At 50.3% G+C, this 10,103-nt stretch overlaps 1 protein-coding gene across 1 annotated transcript in view; it reads left to right on the top strand.

The window, feature by feature from the left end:
- Positions 1 to 719: 719 nt before the first annotated feature.
- LOC119449841 (protein fuzzy homolog) overlaps positions 720 to 10,103 on the top strand; it is a 34,371-nt gene continuing 24,987 nt past the window's right edge. Inside the window, exon 1 of the mRNA XM_037713110.2 lies at positions 720 to 1,313. Coding sequence (XP_037569038.1) covers positions 1,164 to 1,313 — 150 coding nt within the window. The 5' untranslated portion in view covers positions 720 to 1,163. The remainder of the gene's footprint in view (positions 1,314 to 10,103) is intronic.

Raw genomic sequence — 10,103 nt, 5'->3', positions numbered from 1 at the left:
GCGCTATTGTAATTATAGCTGAAATTGTAGATATTGCTCGCATCACACTCTACAGCTGCATTTCTTGTAGGGTGCATCAGCCCCTAGAGGACAATATGAAACATGACAGTGATCCTTGTGCAATTATGTTACTAAGGTGGGAGCGAAAGAGCGATGGAGAAAGAAAAGGAAACGCTTCTACATACTAAGACTAAGTAGATGGTGTTATTATTTTTTTGTTTTGTTTCAAGTTTCAATGGGTATTGGTCGCTGACAACGTGTCTCTTCACAGAAACGCAGCTATTTTTATTTTACGCTTCAGATATGAGAATGAGGTTGAGTTGGGTAGCCGACTGTACTTCTTGGCTTGCCAAGAGCTGCTAAATTTACAAAATATTCGCGAACTATTGCAATACATCTACTCAAGAAGTCACAAGGATCACACTTGGCTTTACGATCACATGTTAAAACCACAAATGTTTGAGCAGTACATCTCGATGGCCGGCCTGAGCTTCATAGCAGCGCGCGCGTCAGTCCAGCGTCGGTCGCCCAGCCGTCAAAAAATGCGCGCACGAAAACCGCGGGAGAACTTGAACTGTCGTTATTGGTCGAAAAAAGCAGCATGTGACAACGCGCAGCCAATCGCGTCTCTGCTCTGTGGGGCGGAGCACGGAGAGCGCGCGCGCGCTGGGGCGAGCGAGCGCGCGAGCAGACGCTCCCCGCGATACACACTCGCCAAGAGCCCTCACCGTGGGTAGTTGTCTCCGTTATGGCGTCGGCACTTCGAGCAATGCTTTCGCTTTTGGAGTTGTGCTCACGACAACGTGCGTTTGTGTCACAGTGCAGCACGTTCTGCTTCGTTTAAACGTCGCTGAAAGTGTGACATTTTTATAGCGTCACCGAAACCTTTTCGCAGCAGTAAGCGCCTGCGTTTCGTGTGTTGTCGTCTGCTACACCTCGCCAAAGGGAGTCGACTGGGTAGCGCTTTCGTTCCAGTTTGCAATAGCGGGAGTGTGCGTGATTCTGAAAAAGGAAAAAAAGACCATTTGCGAAGCGACAAGGTGTGGTCAACTGTGTGTTTGAGACATCTCCCATGAGTGCAACGCACGCGTAGAACTTTTCCTTGCCGGAGAGAAACGTCCCGTCGTTTTGCCGCGGAGTGAACTCGGCGGACCGGCGGCGGCATGGGTAAACGCCCGCGCTCGGCGATCGCCACGGCGGTGCCCTCTGCGCATGCGCCAGCGCGGGGGCCCAAGATGGCCGGCCACCTGGCCGCTCTGACTGCTGACGGTGGAATACCACTACTGACGCGGAAGATAGGGGACGTCAAACCGGTGAGTGATGACAAACACATTGTTAACTAACGGTAGACGCAAGCTGCGGATCACTGCGAGCTCAGCTCACGCTGCGAAGACGCCAGAGCACCGATGGATACGTCGACTTGTTGCACTGTACGGGACGGCGGTGTTTCCTCCGTCTTTTCGGGTTACGCTTCTCATTTGTTGGGGGCAGTCGCATTCTTTTACCAACCGCTGTCGTAACTCGTCGCTAGCGACCGAAATGTGTTTTAGTCCGGTAACTTGAGCCTGTTAACTTAAAACGGCTGCGTCTCAACGACGTCATTGAAATGTCATTTCGCAACTCGACCTGCGTTCGTCGGCTGTCCCGGCTTCGTTTCGGCCAGGTAGCGGATTTCTATACAGGTGCGTGGTCCGGTGCCGCGAAACCCAACTGCTCGTGAGTCATCTCGGAATTCTCAACCATAGCTGTCACCGCACTGCGTTGGCGCTGCATACTGTAATTCGGCGCAAGACAACGTTGCAGTTCGCTGGAAACGCCGCGCGACACACGTGTTATCGTTAGTGCATTTGCACACTACTGACGACGCCCGCAACCGAAACCTGTTGTTGAAGCACCTTGCGTGTGAACTATGCGACGTGACTTGGCTTCGCTATTTCGCGCTAATAAGGGCTTGCTGCGATGCACTTATCACCTCAATGGAGGGAACCGGAGTGGCTCGCTTTTGCTCTCCAGACAGAACTTTACTCGATCTGTGTGTAAACAAAACAGTTCGGTGCAGTGGAGGTGTCCGGCCTCCTCCTCGACGCGAAGCCCTTCCATCAAATAATGAGCTCGCCTCAACGATTACACTCCCGAACTTCGTAAAAGCTTTATTCAATTCTGATCTCTTGTAACACACCCGCGGACGCCTATCTTGAAGTTATAGAAGATGAAATTCGCGTTACGCGCGATGTTCACACAGTGCGCGTCGCCGGAGTTAATATACACGGAAGAGTGGAAAAATGAAGAAGAAAACAACCCAAGGTGCGCGAATACAAAATGTGCGGTACATGCATGTGCCCTCAGGGTGTTTAAGTAACGGGTATAGTTAGCATCACTGAGACAGGCGTTGTGCCACCCACGAGATCACTAAAGACCGTTATACTCATAACATAAACGATGCACGGCGTCTCGCTGCACCAACTTCTGGCATAAAAAAAAAAAAAAAGGGCGTCCATATAACGACAGATATATAAACGTGTTTACACGGCCGCGTCGCTTCGCTAGACTCTTTCGCGCTTCTCTAGAGACGTTCGTTTATTTTGACAGCGGCGCTGGCCTGGCTGGCCCGCTCTTGCAGCTGTGTTTCGGAATGGGCCATCACGAAGGACTGTTTACCCGTGTTTGTGCGCTAACGACGCCTAGCCGCTGTCTTGAACGAGCGTTCCGAGCGTATACGTTTCGTATACAAACCACACGTGTCTCGTGATCGCGCGAGCATATGCGAGCACGCTATGGGGGGTCCCTCTATATACCAGCTCTATACCAAGCAGGAGGTCGTGCCTCACTCGTAAGGAACGTTAACATGGCGAGGAGTGTGTTCTCGGAGTGAACAATGACGCGCTGGTGATTCGGCATCGCGAGATGTTTATTCGTTCTTTGAACTTTCGTCTCAGCCGGGTCTACAGCGAAACTGCGTTGCTGTGTAGGCAATCGTGGGGCGCGACGCGAATGTAAATGTGCGAAATGTGGACTGTGAAAATATCAGCCCAGCTTGCATGTGCAAGAACTCATTCCCGAAGCAAGGTTTTTATCAGCGCACTGAGCCTGGAGCGCAACATTCCCAGCTGTTACATGGGTGCGTCGCATTATAGATACGGCGTCATTCGTTGCCATGCGCTTATCTACATCCCACTGCGGAAGAAAAATAACCAAATAAAAGAGAGGAATGTGGGATGAGATGGGAGGGCCCCAGCCCATTCCCAACCTTGGACACTTTTCTTTCTTCTTCTTTCTGTCACTCTATCGCGAATGCGCTAGCTTTTCCGACAGCCCAGTCGCGAAACCTACACTTTATAAATCGCCTCACACTTCGCATGGCGCTGATCGTGGTCGCGATACGATTATCAGCTCCGTCTCTCCGATGGCTAATTTGATGACGCGGAGCGAGCGGACTTTAGTTGCTCTTAAGTTAGGGACTTCGCCTTGCATTCACCGTGCAGTTCCCCGAAATGTTTACATACCTGCCTTGTGAAATAAATTTGAGGGAGATGTTGGAGCGCGGTCAACTATCTAACACTAATCCTCTCGAGAAGTCGAGTGTCAATCACCGTCTCTATATACGCATTTCCTTCGTCGCTTGCAGGAAAATTTGACCCGTTAATACCGATCAAGTTGGTGTGCGTGTCCGTGACGTTGATGCGCTCCGTTACAGCGCTAGCTGGCCGGAGTAACGAGTGACGTGATCTGTCGGGAGAGCTATGCATGAGCTCTGAACCCAGCTTCGACGTCACCAGCCGAGCAACATTTCGCGCGTTAAAAAAATAAATAAAATGTGGCGTTGCGTGAGCTCCTATCGCAGGAAAGGATCTCGAAACGTCGCGTATACTTTGAAAGCGGAGGGGTTCCCATCCGAGCCCTCCCCGAGCAAGAACACCGTGGGAGAGTGCTCGTCGACCGGCGTGCTCATCTATACGCTGTTATCGCCGTCTTGAGCGCGTGTTTGTGTTTGTTTGTATGTCTCACTTATTCCTTCGGTCGTCCTGCTCTTTATACTTTCGCGCATACATATATACGTCTCAGGGATTCCGCAGAATCTGTGCTCCGGACAGGCAGTTGTGTGAGACGGATAGCGCACATATCTTGATGTCGCACTGAGCAACATGAGAGAGAAGTCTAGTGAGAGATAGGCAGGTTAACTGGATCTTAGCCCAGTTGGCAACCCTATACTGTATAGGGAAGACGAAAAGGAGACGAGAGAGTTGAGTATAGGAGAAAAGAGAGCGATTTTTTTGCTCACACGCACGCACGCTCGAGAGTTCATCTTAAGTGCAAAGGCATATGTGACCGCTTATAACTGGGTGATGATCGCAGTATATGTAGACAGTGCGCGTTATGAAATCTAGGCCGGGATTTTGTAGCGATTCCACAGGCTTTGGTTCTATCCACTCTTAAGATCCGGCTTTCATGGCCTGCTGATCCAAATGACAACACGGGCAGAGCGCTGCTTTCACCACTGACATAGCGCGAAGAGGCAATAGAATCGTTACAAAATCCTGGCTGTAGAATCGCCCATGGATGTATGCGGCTTTACACCTTTTTTTTTTTTTTTGTCGAATGGTGTGTATAGACTTTCTGCAAACAACCCGTCCAGACGTCTATGGACCTCAATAGACCTAAGTAGACATACCTATTAACTAATTTTGTCTACATAGATAATATGCACAATTTATTCACCCAGAATGACAAGTCTGTAAAAGGCATCCACAAGAAGCCCTCTGTATAGACAACCTATAAACTACCGAAATATATATTATAAGGGCAGTAGAAGCGATCGCACTGGTCCCTCTTTATTTATTTATTTATTTATTTATTTATTTATTTATTTATTTATTTATTTATTTATTTATTTATTTATTTATTTATTTATTTATTTATTTATTTATGCTGTAGCGCTCCTGCAACTTTCTGCGTGTATAGGTACGCCAAGCCACTACCGACTAGCTCTCTCTTCGCATAGCTCTCTCGCCGACTCAGTGAGCTGTGCGAAGGACCATCCATACACGATCCTGAGAAGCAAAACAATGCGGTGCTGGAGGGGCGCTGCTTGAGCTCACAGGCTGGCTCAGGCTCTCTTCTCGGGAGGAGAGCGTGAGTCATTGCTAGCGCTTTAGAGCGTACTAGTACTGCAGCATCACCGCTCCAAATAGTTCGCTCAGCGGAGGGACGCGCACCGAAAACAATGCCAGGAAGTGACCCTGCTTCTTCCCCGCGACAACCCCTCCTCCTCCGTTCCTCTCCCGGAGGCTCGGCGACGCGCAGGAACGCGTCCTGGAAGAGGCAAGAACAAACAAACAGGAACAGAATGACTACCCAACGACGCGGGACGCGCCAGGGGGGCTCACGATGCTGTAGTGGCAAAGGCACGTCGGTCCTAGAGGGAGAGAGAGAGTGTTGGAGGAGAAGTGGGAGTGAAAGAGAAAGGAATGGCGGTGTACACGGCGGTGGTGAAGGCGAGAGCGCGGTAATAAGAAACACGTGCTCGTACAACCGACAGTAAGGGAGGGGGACGCATATAATTCGCGACAATGGGAAGTGTGCGAACTGGCACCCGACGTTCATTAGATTATGCCACTCGGAAGCACGCGTTATATACAGCGGAGAGTGGCGAAGCGGCTGACAAGCTGAATGGAGATTTCACTCTCCTGTATACGCAAGCATGCCGATCGAATATAGGTATTGATGATGGACGCTGTCTCACCGTTCGTTGGACCCGACGAGGAATACTTGCGACGAAACAGAAACGAGGTTGTGGCGAATGGTTTAGTTGGCAAATTCTGCCACGGAAAAGAAACGGGCCATCCAGGGAGCCGAAGACACATAACCTCTCCTTCGTATAGAACCGTTTCTTACTTGACGGCTGCACTCGTTCGTGTTCGTTGTTCGGTTGGCGGGTGCCTGGGGCCATTTCATGAATAGCTCGAGCCTGTATAAACTGCTTCACTGTCCGGCTCGCAGCGTGAACAGCTATAATTGCCTCGAGTGAGTCATCTTTAAATGTACAAATGCTAGGACAGGAGCAAAAAGCCACTATTTTAAGCGGCTTGACAAAGGTCCCTGCCCCTACAGTATTTGGCAGCAGATATTGTGTGAACTCTTTTCACGCAACAATACATCGATACATAAAATATATTTTGAAAAACATTTCTAAGGGCACGATAACATGCGTTTTTGTAAACATACACTATAACCAATTTTTTTTTACCAACAATACACGCCTTCTCGTAACAGAAATTACAGATTTATGTAACGTGGTGAAATAATACATTCTTCCAGGCACATAAGAATATATAAAAACACTTTCACATACAAGACAAATACAAAATTATTCCATACTTAAGTTACAAGCAAGAAAAGGAAACGCAAATACAACATACACTATTCACATGCAATCGCACGGCGCCTGCAAATGTCCTAACTTCATCACCCCGCCTAGTTTTCTGCCGTCCTCGACTGCGCTTCCCTTCTCTTGGTATCCATTCTGTAACTCTAATGGTCCACCGGTTATCCATCCTGCGCATTATATGGCCTGCCCAGGTCTATTGTTTCCGCTTAATGTCAACTAGAATATCGGCTATCCCCGAGGCTATCCACAGGGATAGCCTCGAGTGAGTATACGTCGTTTAACAAAGGTTTCGTTATAGACCGTAAGCTTAATTCGTGCGTCACAATTACCCTGTGCACGATCGCGGTCATGACGCCGCGCGGAAGTTTTTCATAAGAGAATCAGAACACAGGGCGGGGGGGGGGGGGGGGGGGGGGGAGGACATTCGTAAATACCGTGTCTGGTTAGTTGGCAGGAAAGAACGACGAAGAGGTGTGATTAATTTTTTTGCGGAAATATTAAGCGACGTTTGAGCCTACTGACAGAAAGAAAAATACATATTAATGATGGAATTTAACGCCGCAACGAAAGTGACATGCTATGATAGACGCCGTTGTGGTGGGCTGTGGGTTAATTTTTGACCACCTGTGGTTCTTTGACGGGCGCCTAAATCCAAGTACACGTGCGTCTTTGCAATCCTCCCCCGTAGGAGTGCGGACTCCGCAGCTCGGAATCGAATGTGCGACTTCGTGCTCAGCAGCAATAGCAGAACCCCATGGCTAGTGAAATAGGGAGGCGAGTTAAGAGATAAAGATGGAAAGTATACGAAAGAAGAAAGAAAGATGAGGGAGTGAGAAGAGCGCGCAGTTCTCATGGAGACGTGTCGTCGGACCGAGCTGTATCCGGCAGCTCCTCGTGCTCCCGGCTCGATTAAGTAGCGCGATTGCGAAAGACCCGGCCGTGCAAGAGCGCGACGAGGAACGCGCCGACGTTTCGGACAGGCCCGACTGCTCTCCTCCGGCGCTGAAACAACTCCGCGAATCCGGGTGAAGAGGAACGAACTCGGCGCATGCAGGGAGCCGTGCCGAGGCGCTGCATGCAGGTCTTCGTGATCGATTCGAGACGTTGCTGGCCTACTTTTGGAAACTGCGCGCACGCAGCGTTGTGTATGTAGGCCCGTTAGCTCGTAATCGGTCCTCCGCACCGCATCAAGGCTTATACCTCCTCTGGGAGTCGGTATATACAAATTTGATCGCGTCGGTATATGGAGACTGAATCTCTCCTCCGGTCGTGTTGGAAATGCGCGGTCGTTTCGTGAGAAATGGGGCAATCGATTTTAAATCCATCTTTTGTCTAGAACCATTCGGGAGGGGGGATCATCCCATAAGCCTGTTCGGCATATTATAGGTGCTGGGCCATATGTGCGAGCGAATGATGGGTGCCGTCGTTGTTTCAAATAGTAATGTGCAAATTTGGCATCTCTTCAATTGCTGAGAAGCGAAATTCTGCGCTCATACAGCTCTAGACGTTGAAGCTCTCGCGCGTGTTCACAATGGCGACAGAAGAAGATTACAAGAAATATAAGCGCTGGCTTCTCGAAAACTTCCGTCTTCATGTAAGTCTTGTTCTCCCGGTAAGCTTCAGCTTTCGCCACTGTGCGCAAGCTATAGGCTCATAAACAAAACACCTGTAATCCCCTCATGGAGTACAGCTGATACTGACATGATTATCAACAGGATATTTTTGTATGCGTAGGTGAGCTTGCTATATACCAGGCAGATCTTCTCGATAGGGTTGAAGATAATAATGAAGTAAAAGTGATGTTATTATGCGAAATGCTGCTTCTAAGACTAGTCATATCTCTCTCTCTCTCTACATATATATACTAATTGTCTTGCTTCTTCTTGCGTCTTCGGTAAATATTCTCGCTCCCCATCCCACGTGAGCCTCGTGGCTTTCGCACTGCCATGCAGGAGAAACCAAGCGCAGGGCGCCATCAATTCCGGTCACGTCCGCGTTGTCCTGCGCACTTTTGTCAACGACTACGCGTGTACACGTAGCAAGCAGAGTTGCTCGGAAGCACATTTCGGCGAGCGAACTCGGTTTGTCCGCTAGGATATCTCGCCTATAAGACAAAGGAACGGGAGAGAGGGTGCAAATACAGACAGTCCGAAAGAGACAAAAGAAGGACGCGCGGGGCGGCCGCGGGAAAAAGAGATTATATATAAAAAAGAAAGGAACTCTAACGAAACAAAACCCAAGGAGACTCGGTGACGGAACCTGGGAAACGCGCGGGCAGTGGCCGGCCCGGACCCCGCATGGCCGCTAGCATGTCCGTGTGTCCAGTATAGAGAAAGCAGCGACTCCGCGTGAGAACGGCGGCGCGCCGTGTGTACGAAGTGTTGCTTCTATGGTGCTCGTATATACGGTCACGCACTTATCCGTTCGCGCGGAGAACTCCGCAGAAGCTAGAGGGACGTGGAGAGGGTGGGAATAGACGTAGTTTGGAAGCGTGCCTACGCTCAGTTTCGCCGCCTTCGTGAAGTCGAGTCCCGCGAGCGACTGACGACGGCGACGACGATGCGGAGCGGGCGACGCTTGAGCGATTCTCGTGTGAATCGACGACGACGACTCCGAAGCCGTCCAGACTTGCTGGATTGCCGCCGGCCGCGCAGCTCAAGCAGACACACGCCTGCGCTGTAACCGCCCCCCCCCCTCCTCCTCTCTCATTTCCTCGCCGTCCACTGTCCAGTGTGAGGGAGGAGGAGGGCGTGGGAGGAGACCTCCCCCCTCCTTTTGAAACGGTCGCGAATGCCTCTCTCGCTGCGCTTTCCTATAATAATCAGCGCGCCGCGCTCGTTTGCGAGCTCACAGTGCGAGCCACGCAGCGTCTTGGCTATTTGCTGTCTTCTGGAGCGCGTCCACCTCAAAGCGCGGCACTCCGTGTATTTTTTTCGTCTTGTTCGCGAATAGCAGGCTTGGGGGAAAAAAAAAATGAAGTGGCGGAAGTTGTTTTTGGTTGTGTGTTGCTGTTCTTGTTATTTGTTGCGCGGCATTGCGCGAAAATTTGCTCTAATAGCTGCTGCGCGGCGCTGTGGACGCTGAGAAATATAGAACGAGTCAATCTGCTTAATTAGCGCATCCTTAGCGGAGTGAGAGAGAGAGAAAAAAAAAGTAAAAAGAAACGCGCGTCCGTTGCTGCGTAAGCGAATGGTAACGATAAGGCCCTTTGCATTTTAAAACAACCTCGTGGGAACGAGACGGAGCAATTGTTGCTTCAGTTCAGTTCGCGCACGGCGGCCTGAGGCTGTGTGTGTGTGTGTGTGTGTGTGTGTGTGTGTGTGTGTGTGTGGTGTGTGTGTGTGTGTGTGTGTGTGTGTGTGTGTGTGTGTGTGTGTGTGTGTGTGTGTGTGTGTGTGTGTGCGTGCGTGTGTGTACAAACACATAAACAGCGGTCTCGAAGCTTGCTGAACGGAGTGACGTGGCCAGCCGAGCTCCTGATAACTGGAAGGCCACGGGAATTTCTGCAACCGCGGATCAGCGGTAACAACCACAACGGCACTGAGACCTGATGGCCCGCGGTCTATATGATATACGGCCATATACAAATTCATCGAAAAAGGGTTGCTTCTAGGCCGTTCTCTGACTGAACAGGTTCTTATATCATTATCGCCCCAACGACCCGGAATTAGCGGCACGTTATCCCCCCCTAAACGACGACGACCACTTAGCGAGCTCG

This window comes from Dermacentor silvarum, chromosome 4 (assembly GCF_013339745.2).
Source record: "Dermacentor silvarum isolate Dsil-2018 chromosome 4, BIME_Dsil_1.4, whole genome shotgun sequence".
Classification (NCBI taxonomy): Eukaryota; Metazoa; Arthropoda; class Arachnida; order Ixodida; family Ixodidae; genus Dermacentor; species Dermacentor silvarum.
The sequence above is the reverse complement of the archived record's forward strand: the minus strand, read 5'-3'. Positions and strand labels throughout refer to the sequence as shown.